The following is a 20502-nucleotide window of genomic DNA, read 5'->3' as shown; positions in this document are numbered from 1 at the left end:
CTCTGTTTAAATACAGAACACTGACAGACTAGACAGTCTCTGTTTAAATACAGAACACTGACAGACTAGACAGTCTCTGTTTAAATACAGAACACTGACAGACTAGACAGTCTCTGTTTAAATACAGAACACTGACAGACCAGACAGTCTCTGTTTAAATACAGAACACTGACAGACCAGACAGTCTCTGTTTAAATACAGAACACTGACAGACTAGACAGTCTCTGTTTAAATACAGAACACTGACAGACCAGACAGTCTCTGTTTAAATACAGAACACTGACAGACCAGACAGTCTCTGTTTAAATACAGAACACTGACAGACCAGACAGTCTCTGTTTAAATACAGAACACTGACAGACCAGACGAGTCAGAGGAACTTCACGTTAAGAAGATGAGGATTCTCATACTTCAGGGAAAGAATGTAAAGCAGACTGTCATACTGTAGAGAGTCAGGGGGGTGCAGGCTTTTGTTCCAGCTCTGCACTAATACACCCAATCAGCTAATCATGGTCCAGACCAAAGTGTGTTAGTGCTGGGTTGTAATAAAAGCCTTCACAACCAGGAAGTAACTCTCCCGGAGAAGAGCAGGAGACCCTTGACAGTTGAAGTAAGAGTTTAAATAAAACAGGGAGAAAATAGCTCCGGTAACAAAGAATCAAAACATTTTAACACACAGGTTAAAAACGGCCAACACTTTGGAGGACTGTTTGTTTCTCTCTTCTTCTACTGTTCCTCATGCCCATAGCTGTTTGTTTCTCTCTTCTTCTACTGTTCCTCATGCCCATAGCTGTTTGTTTCTCTCTTCTTCTACTGTTCCTCATGCCCATAGCTGTTTGTTTCTCTCTTCTTCTACTGTTCCTCATGCCCATAGCTGTTTCTTTCTCTCTTCTTCTACTGTTCCTCATGCCCATAGCTGTTTCTTTCTCTCTTCTTCTACTGTTCCTCATGCCCATAGCTGTTTCTTTCTTTCTTCTCAATGTTACCATCTCTCTGGCCACGTCCCAAATGGCACCCTATTCTCTGCATAGTCCACTACTTTTGAGCAGAGCAAAAAGTATGGGCAAGTGTGGGTCCAGGTCAGAAAGTGCACTATATAGGGAATAGGGTGCCATTTGGGAGGCAGTTCAGTCTGTGTCTGGTATTGTCTCTGGCCCCTGGGGGGTGATTGGACCCAGGTTATGGTCCCTTTAGGTGGGACTCAGGCAGGCAGCTATACGTCCAGGATCTCCTCGGCCGTACCTCCACATCGTAACCTGTAGCGCCCCGTTCTCCAGCTGATGGTGGGGTCCCACAGCGCCGACAGGAAGATCTGGATGGTCATGGACTCTCTGATGAACCAGGCTACAGCGTAGTCCAGTTTGGAGAAGGCTGGCGCACCACCCTGTGTTAAATAAACAGCTACAGCTTTATTCTCCATGTTTCTGTCTCAAGTTACAGGAAGTAAATCGCTACTCGAGTCTCTTGACTTTCAAAACCTCTCTGGCGCTAGCAAGCACTTGGGGTGCACAGATTAAGTGTGACAATGTAAAAGCAGCTATTGAGAGTCAGTAGAGAGTGTTAGGAGTAGAGCGCACTCCATCCGGTCCCTAAACCTGTGTGTGCGTGCATGTACCTGGACCCCTCGGAGCTGGATGTAGTCAGAGATGAACCAGGCCAGACAGTGGCACATGAAGAAGACCATTATATCCCAGCGGAACACGTGATGCGCTGCCCAGCCAATGATCAGGCTGGCTACGAAACACTCCGAGATGGGCTCACAGATGGTGGCGGGGAGCATGTTGATACGAAGCTTGGCCCACCTGAGGGGTGAATTAGGATGAGACACCTTAGTAGAAACTGAAGACTTTCCCCAAATGCAGCAGGTCAGTCAGTGGACTTTAAAATGGACTATTAGGGGACTAATACAACAGCTAAATGAACAATGTGTTGAACTGGATAGGTGTGTCTGCTTTGGTTTTCACGGATCCATCAAGTCCAAAGAAGAGCGAAATCCCACAGACCCTTTTCCCTCCAGGAATTCAGACTGACAACTCTGCTCTAGAACACGTTATCCCTCTGGGTCTTCCTCTATGGGATATGTGGACAAACACAAAGCCCGGATGGCTTACCTGATCATGCGGGACTGGAACTGAGCAATCGAATAGGACCCAGAGTTCTGCATGGCTACCTGCGTTGCCATGGAGAACTTCCATCCCCTGTGAGGGTCAAAGAAAACAGTCAGCCTTCAGTTAAAGGGGAAGTTCAGCCGCAATCACTCCCGTTGATTGTTAGCTAGCAGTGGTTTAGCTTAAATTAGCTGGCGTTTCTAGTGTCTGTTTAAAGAAAACCGACCGTGGGTTACAGTTTGTCCTGGCCTATAGACTATTTTCAGGGTGAGGAACCATTATCATAGACTTCCCCTTTAACACCTAGAGTAAAGACCTGGACAATGGCCATCACATGTTTTTACAATTTTGTATTTCTTCTGAGTATGGAATGGAAGTGCATCAATAAACCATACCACAGCATTATCAATAACTGGTGTTTAGTGGAGCAATAATCAATAAAACCAGGTCACAGTGTTGGGGGAGGACTAGAGACAGGTCATAGTGTTGGGGGAGGACTAGAGACAGGTCATAGTGTTGGGGAGGAATAGAAACAGGTCATAGTGTTGGGGGAGGACTAGAGACAGGTCAGTGTTGGGGGAGGACTAGAGACAGGTCATAGTGTTGGGGAGGAATAGAAACAGGTCATAGTGTTGGGGGAGGACTAGAAACAGGTCATAGTGTTGGGGGAGGACTAGAAACAGGTCATAGTGTTGGGGGAGGACTAGAGACAGGTCATAGTGTTGGGGGAGGACTAGAGACAGGTCATAGTGTTGGGGAGGACTAGAGACAGGTCATAGTGTTGGGGGAGGACTAGAGACAGGTCATAGTGTTGGGGGAGGACTAGAAACAGGTCAGTGTTGGGGGAGGACTAGAGACAGGTCATAGTGTTGGGGGAGGACTAGAAACAGGTCAGTGTTGGGGGAGGACTAGAGACAGGTCATAGTGTTGGGGGAGGACTAGAGACAGGTCAGTGTTGGGGGAGGACTAGAGACAGGTCATAGTGTTGGGGGAGGACTAGAGACAGGTCAGTGTTGGGGGGAGGACTAGAGACAGGTCATAGTGTTGGGGAGGACTAGAAACAGGTCATAGTGTTGGGGAGGACTAGAAACAGGTCATAGTGTTGGGGAGGACTAGAAACAGGTCATAGTGTTGGGGGAGGACTAGAGACAGGTCAGTGTTGGGGGGAGGACTAGAGACAGGTCATAGTGTTGGGGAGGACTAGAGACAGGTCAGTGTTGGGGGGAGGACTAGAGACAGGTCATAGTGTTGGGGGAGGACTAGAGACAGGTCAGTGTTGGGGGAGGACTAGAGACAGGTCATAGTGTTGGGGGAGGACTAGAGACAGGTCAGTGTTGGGGGAGGACTAGAGACAGGTCATAGTGTTGGGGGAGGACTAGAAACAGGTCAGTGTTGGGGGAGGACTAGAGACAGGTCATAGTGTTGGGGGAGGACTAGAGACAGGTCAGTGTTGGGGGAGGACTAGAGACAGGTCATAGTGTTGGGGGAGGACTAGAGACAGGTCAGTGTTGGGGGAGGACTAGAGACAGGTCATAGTGTTGGGGAGGACTAGAAACAGGTCATAGTGTTGGGGAGGACTAGAAACAGGTCATAGTGTTGGGGAGGACTAGAAACAGGTCATAGTGTTGGGGGAGGACTAGAGACAGGTCAGTGTTGGGGGAGGACTAGAGACAGGTCATAGTGTTGGGGGAGGACTAGAGACAGGTCAGTGTTGGGGGAGGACTAGAGACAGGTCAGTGTTGGGGGAGGACTAGAGACAGGTCATAGTGTTGGGGGAGGACTACAGACAGGTCATAGTGTTGGGGAGGACTAGAGACAGGTCATAGTGTTGGGGGAGGACTAGAGACAGGTCATAGTGTTGGGGGAGGACTAGAGACAGGTCATAGTGTTGGGGGAGGACTAGAGACAGGTCATAGTGTTGGGGGAGGACTAGAAACAGGTCATAGTGTTGGGGGAGGACTAGAGACAGGTCAGTGTTGGGGGAGGACTACAGACAGGTCATAGTGTTGGGGGAGGACTAGAGACAGGTCATAGTGTTGGGGAGGACTAGAGACAGGTCAGTGTTGGGGGAGGACTAGAGACAGGTCAGTGTTGGGGGAGGACTACAGACAGGTCAGTGTTGGGGGAGGACTAGAGACAGGTCAGTGTTGGGGGAGGACTAGAAACAGGTCATAGTGTTGGGGGAGGACTAGAGACAGGTCAGTGTTGGGGGAGGACTAGAAACAGGTCATAGTGTTGGGGGAGGACTAGAGACAGGTCATAGTGTTGGGGAGGACTAGAAACAGGTCATAGTGTTGGGGGAGGACTAGAGACAGGTCATAGTGTTAGGGAGGACTAGAGACAGGTCAGTGTTGGGGGAGGACTAGAAACCGGTCATAGTGTTGGGGGAGGACTAGAAACAGGTCATAGTGTTGGGGGAGGCCTAGAAACAGGTCATAGTGTTGGGGGAGGACTAGAAACAGGTTATAGTGTTGGGGGAGGACTAGAGACAAGTCAGTGTTGGGGGAGGACTAGAAACAGGTCATAGTGTTGGGGGAGGACTAGAGACAGGTCAGTGTTGGGGGAGGACTAGAAACAGGTCAGTGTTGGGGGAGGACTAGAAACAGGTCATAGTGTTGGGGGAGGACTAGAAACAGGTCATAGTGTTGGGGAGGACTAGAAACAGGTTATAGTGTTGGGGGAGGACTAGAGACAGGTCAGTGTTGGGGGAGGACTAGAGACAGGTCAGTGTTGGGGGAGGACTAGAGACAGGTCAGTGTTGGGGGAGGACTAGAGACAGGTCAGTGTTGGGGGAGGACTAGAAACAGGTCATAGTGTTGGGGGAGGACTAGAGACAGGTCAGTGTTGGGGGAGGACTAGAAACAGGTCATAGTGTTGGGGGAGGACTAGAAACAGGTCATAGTGTTGGGGAGGACTAGAAACAGGTTATAGTGTTGGGGGAGGACTAGAAACAGGTCATAGTGTTGGGGGAGGACTAGAGACAGGTCATAGTGTTGGGGGAGGACTAGAAACAGGTCATAGTGTTGGGGGAGGACTACAGACAGGTCATAGTGTTGGGGGAGGACTAGAAACAGGTCATAGTGTTGGGGGAGGACTAGAGACAAGTCAATGTTGGGGGAGGACTAGAAGGCAAAAGACGTAAACAATAGAAATGAAATGGAAAACAAACAGTAGGGAATAGGGTGCCATTTGGGATGTGGTAACATCTAACAGTAGGGAATAGGGTGCCATTTGGGATGTGGTAATGACTGCACCTGTCAGCAATGGCCTTAGCCATGAAGTAGTCCTCAGCGATGTATTGAGCGAAGGCGATCAGCCCTCCAGCCTGGTCCAGGATATCTTTCCTCATCAGACACGACATTCCTGTCACACACTTAATACCCGTCACGTTGGCTGAGATATAGGAGCGCGGGTGGGACGTGCCAAAGTACACCTGTTAGGAAATGGAGGAAGATTAGTGATAAGTTTGCCAGGCCTAAGACCCCTAGACCAGGGATAATCAACTAGATTCCGTTTTTTCTTGAGTGGATGGGCAGGTGGCCGGAACATAATTACAAATAATTTGTAGACTGCAAATTGGCCGCAAGATGGCCAAACAGATATAATATTTGACTAAAACATAATCACATTACATTTGTATACAATCACATATATCTCTCTATCATCCGTGGGACTACTGTGGAACATGTTTTCCAAATCACTTGGATCTGATTTGCTGGTTTTTAGTATTTTATAGTGCCTTTGGAAAGTATTCAGACCTCTTGACTTTTTACACATTTTGTTACGTTACAGCCTTACTTTAAAAATGGATTTAAAATAGAAAAAAAATATATAATTTTTTATTTTATTTATATATATATATATATATATATATATATATATATATATATATATATATATTATTACACACTCAATCTACACACAATACTCTCTAATGACAAAGCAAAAACAGGTTTTTAGAAAGTCTTGCTAATTTATTTAAAATAAAAAACTGAAATATCACATTTGAATGGCGCCGGAGGGGATGGCAGCCGTTTTCTGGGCTCTTAACCAACCGTGCTATTTTGTGTGTTTTTTCTCATTGTTTGTAACTTATTTTGTATATAATGTTGCTGCTACCGTCTCTTATGACCGAAAAGAGATTCTGGACATCAGAACAGCGATTACTCACCTCGAACTGGACAAATCATTTTTCTTTAGTGAGTCGGACGAGAGGGATTTGCTCCAGACACCCAACAGGGCCCTCATCCCCGTCATTCACAGTAGAAAGAAAAGGAGATATCGCAGAAGGAGATCAGGGTGCTTGGTAAGGAGCTGGCGACGAGTGGCTAATCTGCCTTCGATACTATTGGCCAACTTACAATCACTTGATAATAAAGTGGACGAACTACAAGTACGTATATCCTACCAACGGGACATTAAAAACTGTAATATCTTATGTTTCACCGAGTCGTGGCTGAACGAAGACATGAATAACATACAGCTGGCGGGATATACGCTACATCGGCAGGATAGAACGGCTGACTCCGGTAAGACAAGGGGTGGCGGTCTATGTATATTTGTAAACAACAGCTGGTGCACGATATCTAAGGAAGTCTCGAGGTTTTGCTCGCCTGAGGTAGAGTACCTTATGATAAGCTGTAGACCACACTATTTACCAAGAGAGTTTTCATCTATATTTTTCATAGCTGTCTATTTACCACCACAAACCAATGCTGGCATTAAGACTGCACTCAATTAATTGTATACGGCCGTAAGCAAACAGGAAAACGCTCATCCAGAGGCGGCGCTCCTAGTGGCCGGGGACTTTAATGCAGGGAAACTTAAGTCCATTTTACCTCATTTCTACCAGCATGTTAAAAAAAACTCTAGACCACCTTTACTCCACACACAGAGACGCGTACAAAGCTCTCCCTCATCCTCCATTTGGCAAAAATCTATCCTCCTGATTCCTGCTTACAAGCTAAAACTAAAGCAGGAAGCACTAGTGACTCGGTCAATAAAAAAGTGGTCAGATGAAGCAGATGCTAAGCTACAGGTCTGTTTTGCTAGCACAGACTGGAATATGTTCCGGGATTCTTCAGATAGCATTGAGGAGTACACCACATCAGTCACTGGCTTCATCAATAAGTGCATTGATGACGTCGTCCCCACAGTGACCGTACGTACATACCCCAACCAGAAGCCATGGATTACAGGCAACATCCGCACTGAGCTAAAGGGTAGAGCTGCCACTTTCAAGGAACGGGACTCTAACCCGGACGCTTATAAGAAATACCTCTATGCCCTCCGACGAACCATCAAACAGGCAAAGCGTCAATACAGGACTAAGATTGAATCGTACTACACCGTCTCTAACGCTCGTCGGATGGGGCAGGGCTTGCAAACTATTAGACTACAAAGGGAAGCACAGCCGCGAGCTGCCAAGTGACACAAGCCTACCAGACGAGCTAAATCACTTCTATGCTCACTTAGAGGCAAGCAACACTGAAGCGTGGATGAGAGCATCAGCTGTTCCGGATGACTATGTGATCACACTCTCCGTAGCCGTTGTGAGTAAGACTTTTAAGCAGGTCAACATTCACAAGGCCGCAGGGCCAGACGGATTACCAGGACGTGTACTCCAAGCATGCACTGACCAACTGGCAAGTGTCTTCACTGACATTTCCAACCTCTCCCTGCCTGAGTCTGTAATACCAACATGTTTCAAGCAGACCACCATAGTCCCTCTGCACAAGAACACTAAGATAACCTGCTTAAATGACTACCAACCTAATAGCACTCACGTCTGTAACCATGAAGTGCTTTGAAAGGCTGGTCATGGCTCACATCAACACCATCATCCCAGAAACCCTAGAGACACTCCAATTTGCATACCGCACCAACAGATCCACAGATGACGCAATCTCTATTGCGCTCCACACTGCCCTTTCCCACCTGGACAAAAGGAACACCTATGTGAGAATGATTTTCATTGACTACAGCTCAGCGTTCAACACCATAGTGCCCTCAAAGCTCATCACTAAGCTATGGACCCTGGGACTAAACACCTCCCTCTGCAACTGGATCCTGGACTTCCTGACGGGCCGCCCCCAGGTGGTAAGGGTAGGTAACAACACATCTGCCACGCTGATCCTCAACACGGGGGCCCCTCAGGGGTGCGTGCTCAGTTCCCTCCTGTACTCCCTGTTCACCCATGACTGCATTGCCAGGAACAACTCCAACACCATCATTAAGTTTGCCGACGACACAACAGTGGTAGGCCTGATCACCGACAACGACGAGACAGCCTATAGGGAGGAGGTCAGAGACCTGGCCGTGTGGTGCCAGGACAACAACCTCTCCCTCAACGTGACCAAGACACAGGAGATAATTGTGGACTACAGGAAAAAAAAGAGGACTGAGCACGACCCCATTCTCATCGACAGGGCTTTAGTGGAGCAGTATGAAACTAACTGTAAGTCGCTCTGGATAAGAGCGTCTGCTAAATGACTAAAATTTAAAATGTAAATCAACGGGGCTGTAGTGGAGCAGGTTGAGAGCTTCGAGTTCCTTGGTGTCCACATCAACAACAAACTAAAATGGTCCAAGCACACCAAGACAGTCGTGAAGAGGGCACGACAAAACCTATTCCCCCTAAAGAGACATTTGGCATGGGTCCTCAGATCCTCAAAAGATTCTACAGCTGCACCATCGAGAGCATCCTGACTGGTTTCATCACTGCCTAGTGTGACAACTGCTCGGCCTCCGACCGCAAGGCACAACAGAGGGTAGTGCGTACGGCCCAGTACATCACTGGGGCCAAGCTTCCTGCCATCCAGGACCTCTATACCAGGCGGTGTCAGAGGAAGCCCCTAACAATTGTCAAAGACTCCAGCCACCCTAGTCATAGACTGTTCTCTCTGCTACCGCACGGCAAGCGGTACCGGTGCGCCAAGTCTAGGTGACAAATACAATTTTATTTGATTTACATAAGTATTCAGTCCCTTTACTCAGTACTTTGAAGTGGCTTTGGCAGCGATTACAGCCTTGAGTCTTCTTGGGTATGACGGTACAAGCTTGGCACACCTGTATTTGGGGAGTTTCTCCCATTCTTCTCTGCAGATCCTCTCAAGCTCTCTCAGGTTGGATGGGGAGCGTCGCTGCACAGCTATTTTCAGGTCTCTCCAAAGATGTTAGATCGGGTTCAAGTCCGGGCTCTGGCTGGGCCACTCAAGGACATTCAGAGACTTGTCCCGAAGCCACTCCTGTGTTGTCTTCGCTGTGTGTTTAGGGTCGTTGTCCTGTTGGAAGGTGAATCTTCGCTCTGGAGCAGGTTTTCAAAGATTTTTCTGTACTTTGCTCAGTTCATCTTTCCCTCGATCCTGACTAGTCTCCCAGTCCCTGCCGCTGAAAACATCCCCACAGCATGATGCTGCCACCACCATGCTTCACCGTAGGGATGGTGTCAGGTTTCCTCCAGACATGACGCTTGGCATTCAGGCCAAAGAGTTCAATCTTGGTTTCATCAGACCAGAGAATCTTGTTTCTCATGGTCTGAGAGTCTTTAGGTGCCTTTTGGCAAACGCCAAGTGGGCTGTCATGTGCCTTTTACTGAGGAGTGGCTTCCGTCTGGCCACTCTACCATAAAGGCCTGATTGGTGGAGTGCTGCAAAGATGGTTGTCCTTCTGGAAGGTTCTCCCATCTCCACAGAGGAACTCTGGAGCTCTGTCAGAGTCACCTCCCTGACCAAGGTCCTTCTCCCCTGATTGCTCAGTTTGGCCGGGCGGCCAGCTCTAGAAAGAGTGTTGGTGGTTCCAAACTTCTTCCATTTAAGAATGATGGAGGCCACTGTGTTCTTGGGGACCTTCAATTCTGTAGAAATGTCTGGAGAGACCTGAAAATAGCTGTGCAGCGATTCTCCCCATCCCACCTGATAGAGCTTGAGAGGATCTGCAGAGAAGAATGGGAGAAACTCCCCAAATACAGGTGTGCCAAGCTTGTAGCGTCATACCCAAGAAGACTCAAGGCTGTAATGGCTGCTGATGGTGCTTCAACAAAGCACTGAGTAAAGGGTCTGAATACTTATGTAAATGTGATATTTCAGTTTTGTATTTTTAATAAATTAGCAAACATTTCTAAAAACCTGTTTTTGCTTTGTCATTATGGGGTAATGTGTGTAGATTGATGAGGATTTGTATTTATTTAATCAATTTTAGAATAAGGCTGTAATGTAACAAAATATTGAAAAAGTCTAGGGGTCTGAATATTTTCCGAAATACATTTCTGAACTTCGGTCAATTTCTTTGTGTGCGAACCACCCTTCATTTGCTTTACTTTATTGTTCATTGGTATAATGCACCAAACAAATACTATTTAAGTTTACATTTGAGCACGATGGTACCTGCTTTATACACCTGTCAAACAAACAGATGGCCAATAAAAACGTTTTTATTTCACCTTTATTTTGAGTCAATGCTGAGACCAGATGACCAGCACCACAATACACATCAAAATACAATAAACACATTAAACTACACATTCATATACACAATAAAATACACGTTATTATACACTAGAATACACTACACGAAAAGCACAATCATACAAAATAATTTATTCAGTAAAAAGGTTCCCTAACAACCATCTGAAATGCCCTTACGGCACCAATTCCTCCCATTTTAAAGTGCACTGTAGATCATTTCACACGTAAAAACTAAAAAGCAGATCTACACAACTCAGTGGAGATGGAAGAGAGCGAGTTAGCCATCCATGAGCCCGGGTCCTGGCGTCCCGCGGGTGGTTTTATTTGAGCAAAAAATCTGGAAAATCAGCTCCAAGTGATTCAATTTTTGGAAATCTGTTCCCAAGTATTCCCACGCATAATAGAGAGACATTATCGTATATACAAATGTAAGCAAGGTTTGAAATTATTATGTTTTAGTCAAATATGTGACCCACCACCTGGATTCGGTCCTATCTAGCAAAATCTTGAATTGTGTTTTTTACATTGGATAAAAGTAGAGACTCAGAGATACAGAATGGTATAAAATACACTGCAGTTGAGGAACAATGGGAAAGTAATTCTGCTTTGAAAGTTGATAAACTTGTAACCCCACTTTTGACAAAGTGGCCCGAGAATGTTTTGGTACACCTACTGGAGAGCTCTTCTTTGTCTACACCCATTCAGCATTGTTCACACCCTCTAAAGCCTTAGCCCCACCCATCTCTTTAACGATTCAGGTGTGAGGCCATGTGCTAAACAGAGTGAGTAGTGTAGTAAACAACCAAAGATTCCAAGACTAAAAGTGGTGAAAGTAGCAGCCTACAATAAATAAAAACTCCAGGTAAAATACACTGTATCAGGTCCTTGGCCTTTATCCTAATCTGACTTTGGTGCAGGTCAAGTTGTTCTTCACTGTACCGTCTCTGGTAAACAAACTCTATATCAAATAAAATCTAAGTGTATTTGTCACATGCACAGGATACAGAAGGTGTAAACGGTACCGTGAAATGGTTACTTGGATATTTGCATAGTAGCAATATCAAAAACAGAAAGTGTCCTGATAAAAATATTTTATAATTATTATTTTTTTATATACTTTGTTTATTGAATTTTCAGTACCAGCATTTAGTAAATAATTGCACTTGAAAGTTATTTGGTATGAATATGGAACAACAATTTGAAGACAACGATACAGCAAAACATGGAGAGACAGACATGAAAGAAAAAATAGACATTAAGTACATAAATAAGATAAAACACAAAAAAAAAAAAAAAAAAAGGAAGAATATCTGTTTTGATCCAGTTGTTATAGGTCAGCTAGCACAGTTATTACCGTCCTTAACATCCGAGATGTCGTATATGCACATACCAGGCTTCTTACATCACCAATATATAAATATACATCACTCTGGAACTGCAGGGAAATGTATTCTTTTGACATAAGAAAAGAAGGGAGCCCACTTTGCATAAAATTTGTCTACAGACCCATTGAGTGTCTGTTTTATTTTCTCCAACTTTATGCAATTCAAAATAGATTTAATCCAAAGAGCATGAGAAGGGGCTGCAGAGGATTTCCATCTAAGTAAAATTAATCGTCTCGCTAACAACGTGACAAAGGCAATTACATCCTTATTCATTTTGGTCAATTGTATTGTGGGTAAGGAAACTCCAAATAATGCAATGAGAGGGTCTGGCTCGATCTGTGTGCCGCTTACTTCTGAGAGTGTGTTAAAGATGTCTTTCCAGAAACCAACAAGAGATGGGCAGCACCAAAACATGTGCACATGATTAGCAGGGGACTGGTTACATCGAACACAATTAGGGTTCACATCCTTGTAAATTTTTTATAGTCTTGCTTTGGTCCAGTGGGCCCTATGAATGAGTTTGCATTGGATGAGGCCGTGTCGAGCGCAAATAGAAGAGCTATGTACCCTTTTGAGTGCCCCTTCCCATAGTTCATCAGATATTTCCTCACCCAGTTCCTCCTCCCAAGAGGATTTGATATTGTTTAATGAGATGGCTTGTAGTGAGCAAATTTGACTATAGATTATTGACAATGTGCCTTTCTGATTAGGAAGTGGGGTGAGAAATGTGTCGAACTGTGTTCCACTAGAAAGGTTGGGGAATCCTGGATCTATGCTGCGGATGTAACTCCGGACTTGTAAGAACCTAAAAAAATGATGTCTGGGGAGACCAAATTTAGCTGATAGTTGTTGAAACGTACTAAATGTATTGTTAGTATACAGATCTCTGAATCTTTTAATACCGAGATTAGACCATGTTGAGAAAGCACCATCAATCATAGATGGGGAAAAGCTGGGTTTGAGGCTACCGGAGCCAAGGAAGAGGTTGTTTGAAACCCAAAGTGGCGCCTAAATTGATTCCAGATCTTCAATGTTGTTTTGACACATGTATTATTGGTGAAGGAGGAGTAAGGGCCTGTAATAGAGGAGTGAGCGAGGGAAGACAGTGATGCCGGTGTAGACGAGGCAGCCTCCATCTCCAGCCAAGTTGGGGGTGGGAATATTACTCTGCTCTGCAACCAGTACTGAATGATCCTAAGGTTAGCGGCCCAATAATAGAATCTGAAATCTGGTAGAGCTAGACCGCCGTCTGGTTTGGGCCTCTGCAAGAGCTGTTTTCGCATCCTAGGAGGCTTTTTGTCCCATATAAAGGGTAGAATTAGGCCGTCGATCTTTTTGAAAAATGTATTGGGTAGAAATATTGGAAGGCACTGATAGAGGTATAAGAATTTAGGGAGAGTATTCATTTTAATAGAGTTAATTCTAGCAACTAAGGAGAGGTGTAGCAAAGACCACCGTTCCAAATCGTCCTTAGTACGGGTTAAGAGAGGAGCAAAGTTGGCTTGAAAAAGGTTTTCAAACCTAATTGTGACATGTACCCCGAGATAAATAAAACTACTGTGTGCTATTTTAAATGGCAAGTTATGTAAAGGGGGATTTTTTTGCAGCCATGTTAAGTGGCATCAATTCACTTTTACTGAGATTTAGTTTATACCCTGATATGTGACCGAAGGATGCGAAAGTGGCAAGGGCAGCAGGGACAGAGACAGAAAGATTGGATGTGTATATTAATAAATCATCTGCATATAAAGACAGTTTGTGTTCGTGCCCGTATCTGACTATGCCTTTGATGAGGGGGTTGGAGCGAAGTGCTATTGCAAGTGGCTCTATGGCGAGGGCAAACAGTAAGGGACTTAAAGGGCAACCCTGACGTGTCGATCTTTGCAAAGGGAAGCGATCTGATTGAGTGTTATTAGTCCTGACAGAGGCTTGGGGGATGAGTACAGAAGTTTTATCCAGGTCATGAATTTGGAGCCAAAGCCAAATTTATTTAGAGTGTAAAAGGTATTTCCATTCCACCCGATCAAACGCTTTCTCCGCGTCCAGGGATATAATGGCTTCAGAGGTATTGTCGACAGAAGGATTGTATATAATATTAAATAATCTTCGGAGATTGAAGAATGAGTGTCTATTTTTATAAATCCTGTTTGATCCGGAGAGATAATTGATGGGAGGACTGTTTCTAGCCGCGTTGCCAGAATTTTGGCTAGAATTTTATAGTCCACATTTAGCAGGCTAATTGGACGGTATGATGCACAGTCAAGAGGGTCTTTGTTTTTTTTAAGAATAACACAAATGGTTGCTTGAGTGAGAGTATGTGGGAGAGCACCATTTACAAATGCATCATTGTACATTTCAATTAGAATAGGGGCTATTTTGGTGATAAACTTTTTATAAAACTCTGTCGGGTAGCCATCAGGCCCTGGGCTTCTCCCAGATTGAAGGGATTTGACAGCGTTAGACAGTTCTTCAACAGTGATCGGCTGCTCTAATTTTTTACCAAATCCCGGCCGACCGAAGGCACAGATAGTGAGTGGAAGAAATTATCCAATTCCAGTGTATCCGCTTTACTTTCAGAGGTATATAGAGACTGGTAAAATCTCTTGAACTCCTCATTGATCCCCCCAGGATCTAATGATATCCCAGATGATGTACGAATTTTTGTAATCTGAGATGATGATGATTGTTGACGTAACTTGTGAGCTAATAATTTACTGGCTTTCTCTCCTTGTTCATAGTAAGTGCTCCTAGACTTGACAAGCATTTCAGTAACCTGGTCTGTTAATAGTGTGTCAAATTCTGCTTGCAGAGTTAAACGTTCCTTATAAATATCCGGGGATGGTGAAACGGCATAAATGTCATCTAATTGGGCAATACAGCGTGTTAGCATAGATAACCTATTCCTTTTCAATTTGTTCTCATGTGCGGTGTAGGAGATAATTTCACCTCTGATATAAGCTTTCAAAGTTTCCCAGAGAGTAGACGCAGAGATGTTTGGGGTTCTATTTGTAATCATGAAAAAGTCGATTTGACTCAAAACAAAATTGACAAAGTGTTCATTACTGAGCAGTTGAGTTTTTTAGTCGCCAAGGCGGTCGCTGATTGTCAACATTTTGAAAAGCTACTTCCATAGTAACAGGGGCGTGGTCAGATACAACAATTGGGTTATATGAACATGAAGATATGGAGTGGAGGAGCCGGTCATCAACAAGGAAGTAGTCTATGCGCGTGAAAGTGTGGTGAACCGATGAGAAAAAAGAGTATGCTTTCCCAGCTGGATTAGCCATTCTCCAAGGATCTGAGACTGCGAATTCAGACATAAAGGTTCGAACAACTCTAGCTGAGGTTGATAGGGTGGTAGGTTTAGTGGAGGATCGATCCAATTGTGGGTCTAACCAACAGTTAAAGTCACCTCCTAAAATCAACATATGGGTGGACATATCTGGGAGTGTAGAGAAAACCGATTTGAAAAAAATCACCATTGTCCCAATTAGGAGCATAGATATTAACAAGAAGAACCTTTGTATTGAGCAGCCTACCACTGACAATTATATATCTACCATGGGGATCTGCGATCACCTTAGAACATGTAAAAGGTACCGATCTGTGAAGTAAAATAGCCACCCCTCTCGCCTTACTCTGAAATGAGGAATGGAACACCTGACCCACCCATCTGCACCTAAGACTTGAGTGTTGTGATACCTTCAGATGAGTTTCTTGGAGAAAGATGATGTGAGCTTTCAAATGATGAAGATGGTGTAGCACCTTACTACGTTTAACTGGGTTATTTATGCCCCTGCAGTTCCAAGTAAGAAAATTAAAGCCATTCCCTCCAGCAGTATGGGCTACACTAGGCTGAGTCATATCTTAAGAGAGAGAGAGGATGTGTAAAGGACAAGGTACAATGTAAACTGAAGATCTTAGTTGAACCTAAAAGCGCAAATGTAAAAAACAAAGACAAACGAAGAGGCACAAAAAACATATACAAACTATATACAAATAGAGAGTGAACAAACCCTTCCCTCACACCCGCCCTTGCCGAAGCATCTCCCCAAATGAGATGCAAGCAAAACCCTAAATACGAAGAAAGTTTAGAGCTAAGCATGATAACTCTTACTCTGTGCTACCTAAGATTAGTGACCATTTAACTAGAGTAAGCCAAACATGAATAGAATGGTCCCCAATAGAGTCTAAGGAAAACTATCCTCGATTAAGAGAGGTTTAACCTCGACGCAGATGGTAAATGATCAGACTGAAACAGCCATGCAGACCCCCAGATATTGGCATTAGAGGCGGCAAACCTGGGCTGGAAATAAAGAGATAAAGAAGAGAATGACATTCATATGTCGATGAACCCAGCAGAGATGGCTTCGTTAGTCACCCATTCGGCCTGCTAACTAGCCTGCTAGGAAGACCAGCTAGCCAACCATTTGTTACAAACCATGCGGTACAACAGCCGCTTTCACGTTCTTGTTGATGAAATCTGCCGCTATAGCCGGGTCCTCGAATCTGTGCATGGAGCCGTCCGGTAAAGTCAGTCTCAAAACCGCAGGGTAGATGAGGCCGAACTTCACGCCCGGGCAGGTGTGTAGTTGGCGTTTCACAGCTCCAAAGCTAGCCCGCCTCTTAGCCACAGCTGTTGTGTAGTCCGCAAATATCGAGACTCTTTTACCCTTATGTAGAAGAGGGATGCTTCTCCCGATCTTCTCAGTATGTCGTTGCGGACGTGAAAGAAATGCACCCTGATGACAAATGGTCGTGGGGGTTCTCCATCCCTGGGTCGGCTACGCAGAGTGCGGTGAGCCCGGTCTAGCAATGGCTTCTCCTCTAGCCCGAGCAGCTCCTGAAGTAGCTGGGCCATGTACTCCGTGGGTCTTGGGCCCTCCACTCCCTCCGGTATTCCCAGTAGACGAATGTTGTTCCTCCGCATTCTACTTTCCATATCTTCGCATCTATTATCGAGGAATGCCACCCTAGTTGTCAATGAGCCGACGTTAGCCTCTAGCTCGCTAATGCGAGTGCTGTGGTCTGTAGCCCCTCGCTCCAAATCCGATAAAGTCACCCCATGTACGTCGAGCTTATTCTGTATACTCTCGATAGATTTTTTAAGCTCGTCTTTGATCGTTGATATCTCTGACCTGAGGTTGGTAGAGAGACAGTCAATTTTTCCGAAAATGTCGGCTTTGAGGGTGCCTATCACGGATTGTAGCATCTCCACAGTCAGTGTTTCCGTGGGGCCGGCATTGGTAGCGTTCGGTGGCGGGGGTGAGTCGGGAGAAGTTGCAGGCTTGTTGCGGCCTGCTCTTGCAGACTCTGTTTTTGGTCGGGTTGATGTCATTACGAATTTAAATTTATTAAACTTGAACTGAGTTGTTTATGGGTCTCTTCAGACGCCTGGGCAAACAGAAATGTATGCAGTTTTGCGAAGTTAAATATATAAATTTGGTCACTAACTCAGGAGCGATAGGGAGACGCGTGCTACATCCTTGGCTTCCAACAGCGCCCCCCATATTTTATAATTATTAGACGACGCTTACCCATAAACATTTACATAATTTAGCAGACGCTCTTTTCCAGAGCGACTTACAAATTGGTGCATTCAACTTATGATAGCCAGTGGGACAACCACTTTTTTTTTTTTATGGGGGGTGGGGGATGAAGGATTACTTTATACTATTCCAGGTATTCCTTAAAGAGGTGGGGTTTCAAGTGTCTCCGGGAAGGTGGTGAGTGACTCCGCTGTCCTGGCGTCGTGGGGGAGCTGGTTCCACCAATGGGGTGCCAGAGCAGCTTGTCTAAATTGATGGGTCATGTGAAAGAAATGCTTTAAACCACTCCCCACTAGCCACATCTAGCTAAGTGGATGGGTCACTATTGTCTAGACATGGACAGATGTTCATGAAATACAATAGATGACCGTAATCACCCCCAGACACACCTGGCCACACCCCCAGACCCACCTGGCCACACCCCCAGACACACCTGGCCACACCCCCAGACACACCTGGCCACACCCCCAGACACACCTGGCTAACTTGACGGGTCATGTAATCATCTGGAGAAGTGGAGCCTTTTGTTTAGACATGTAGCTAGCTAGCTAAACAATTAACCAGCATAATCCCAACTCATACTGCTACCAATACAAACATTGTCATAGTTGTATTATAAATCTGCAGGTAGCTAAAGCTAATCAACTAGGTTTAATGTTAGCTAGATTTTTTTTTGTTTTTTTGTTGTTGGTATTTTACCCCCATTTTCGTGGTATCTAATTGGTAGTTACAGTCTTGTCCCATCGCTGCCACTCCCGTGCGGACACAGGAGAGGCGAAGGTCGAGAGTCGTGCGTCCTCCGAAACACAACCCAACCGAGCCGCACTGCTTCTTGACACTGCTCGCTTAACCTGGAAGCCAGCCGCACCAATGTGTCGGAGGAAACACCGTACACCTGGCTACCGTGTCAGCGTGCACTGCGGCCGGCCCGCCACAGGAGTCGCTAGTGCGCGATGGGACAAGAACATCCCTGCCGGCCAAACCCTCCCCTACCCTGGACGACGCTGGGCCAATTGTGCGCCGCCCCATGGGTCTCCCGGCCGCGGCCGGGTTAGCTAGATTTCTGATTCGAATAATATTACTACACAGATCATACACGTAACATTAGCTAGCGAGTCAGCAAGCTAACGTTCACTAGCTAGCTTACAGTACGCTTTAAATTGCAATGAAAACGACTTTTACAAAATTGGAAAATTTGAATATCTAAAAATGTAGCTAGACTCTTACCTGTGTACATGGATGAACGCTTCACGGCTGACTGGAACCCTTCAACTCTGTTTTGTTTGTAGCTACATCTTGTTTGGCCAGCGTTGTGTCAAGTCACTCCGGTTCACACTGACCGTGGCGTGTGCAGAAAGTAGCCCATCACAACTTTTTCCAACCGATCTCGATGGCTAACGTTATATCTTTCAAAAAACGCATCGGTAGAAAGGACTATCAACACATACTGTGGGCGGCAGGTAGCTTAGTGGTTAAGAGCGTTGTGCCAGTAACCGAAAGGTTGCTGGTTCTAATCCCGAGCCGACTAGGTGAACAATCTGTCGATGTGCCCTTGAGCAAGGCACTTAACCCTATTTGCTCCTGTAAGTCGCTCTGGATAAGAGCATCTGCTAAATGACAAAAATGTAAATGTAAAATGATACTGAGCAGCTCATGTTATAGACAGAAGCACGCTACATGGCAGACCAATCCAAACTCATCTCACGGCATGTCCAGCCCATCCATTTATCTCAGCCAATCATGGCTAGCGGGAAGGTACCTGTCTTGTTATTTTGTTATTTTGTTATTAAGGCACATGAAGAAAAAAAAAAGATGTTCAAATGCCTCTCCTAGTTTACTGAAACAAGTCATATATTATATCTGTTTGGGCTTAAGTTATATATTTAAAAAAATATCCATACAGTTACATGTCGGGATATTATTTTTGACTATATATATATATATATATATATATATATATATATAATATCGTATCGACAATATCGCAATATTATTTGTGTACTAGTCGGCTGTAGCTGCACCAAACCAGTATGTTTCCTCCATAGCTTGTTCTCCATCTTCTTTTTAAATAGGACGCCAATTTGTTTCAGCATTGACTGCTTGTCAGAATACATGTTTCCCTCCCTATGGCTCTCGCAAATTGAACGCGCCTTCGAGAGGAATAATTATCTCGCATAGAACACACAACAAGCCGACTAGGTAAAGAGGTCAACCATTCTACTATGGCGTGGTCTGATTTTGTTTTAATAACAACATTACAAAAATAGACTGGAAAGGTCCATCCATAAAGTAGAGGCTTTAAATGACTTTACCGGCAGCTACAGTAGGCTACACACAGCTGTCCGAGTCTTTACCAGCAGCTACAGTAGGCTACACACAGCTGGCCGAGTCTTTACCAGCAGCTACACACAGCTGTCCGAGTCTTTACCAGCAGCTACAGTAGGTTACACACAGCTGGCTGAGTCTTTACCAGCAGCTACAGTAGGCTACACACAGTTGTCCGAGTCTTTACCGGCAGCTACAGTAGGCTACACACAGCTGTCTGAGTCTTTACCAGCAGCTACAGTAGGCTACACACAGCTGGCCGAGTCTTTACCAGCAGCTACAGTAGGCTACACACAGCTGGCCGAGTCTTTACCAGCAGCTACAGTAGGCTACACACAGTTGTCCGAGTCTTTACCGGCAGCTACAGTAGGCTACACACAGCTGGCTGAGTCTTTACCAGCAGCTACAGTAGGCTACACACAGCTGTCCGAGTCTTTACCAGCAGCTACAGTAGGCTACACACAGCTGTCCGAGTCTTTACCAGCAGCTACAGTAGGTTACACACAGCTGTCCGAGTCTTTACCAGCAGCTACAGTAGGCTACACACAGCTGTCCGAGTCTTTACCAGCAGCTACAGTAGGCTACACACAGCTGTCCGAGTCTTTACCAGCAGCTACAGTAGGCTACACACAGCTGTCCGAGTCTTTACCAGCAGCTACAGTAGGCTACA

General features: G+C 45.3%; 1 protein-coding gene across 1 annotated transcript in view; it reads right to left on the bottom strand.

Annotated features, from left to right (window-relative positions):
- The window catches only part of LOC121583630 (ceramide glucosyltransferase), a 54017-nt gene that overhangs the window by 1121 nt on the left and 32394 nt on the right, over positions 1-20502 (bottom strand). The window contains exons 6-9 of the mRNA XM_041899784.2: positions 5363-5541; positions 2112-2198; positions 1616-1802; positions 1-1384 (exon numbers count right to left, since the gene is read on the bottom strand). The exon at positions 1-1384 is cut by the window's left edge and continues 1121 nt beyond it. Of these exons, the coding sequence (XP_041755718.1) occupies positions 1214-1384; positions 1616-1802; positions 2112-2198; positions 5363-5541 (624 nt within the window). The 3' untranslated portion in view covers positions 1-1213. The remainder of the gene's footprint in view (positions 1385-1615; positions 1803-2111; positions 2199-5362; positions 5542-20502) is intronic.

Source organism: Coregonus clupeaformis, chromosome 15 (assembly GCF_020615455.1).
Source record: "Coregonus clupeaformis isolate EN_2021a chromosome 15, ASM2061545v1, whole genome shotgun sequence".
Lineage (NCBI taxonomy): Eukaryota > Metazoa > Chordata > Actinopteri > Salmoniformes > Salmonidae > Coregonus > Coregonus clupeaformis.
Note: the sequence above shows the minus strand (reverse complement) of the source record. Positions and strands in the feature narration are given on the sequence as shown.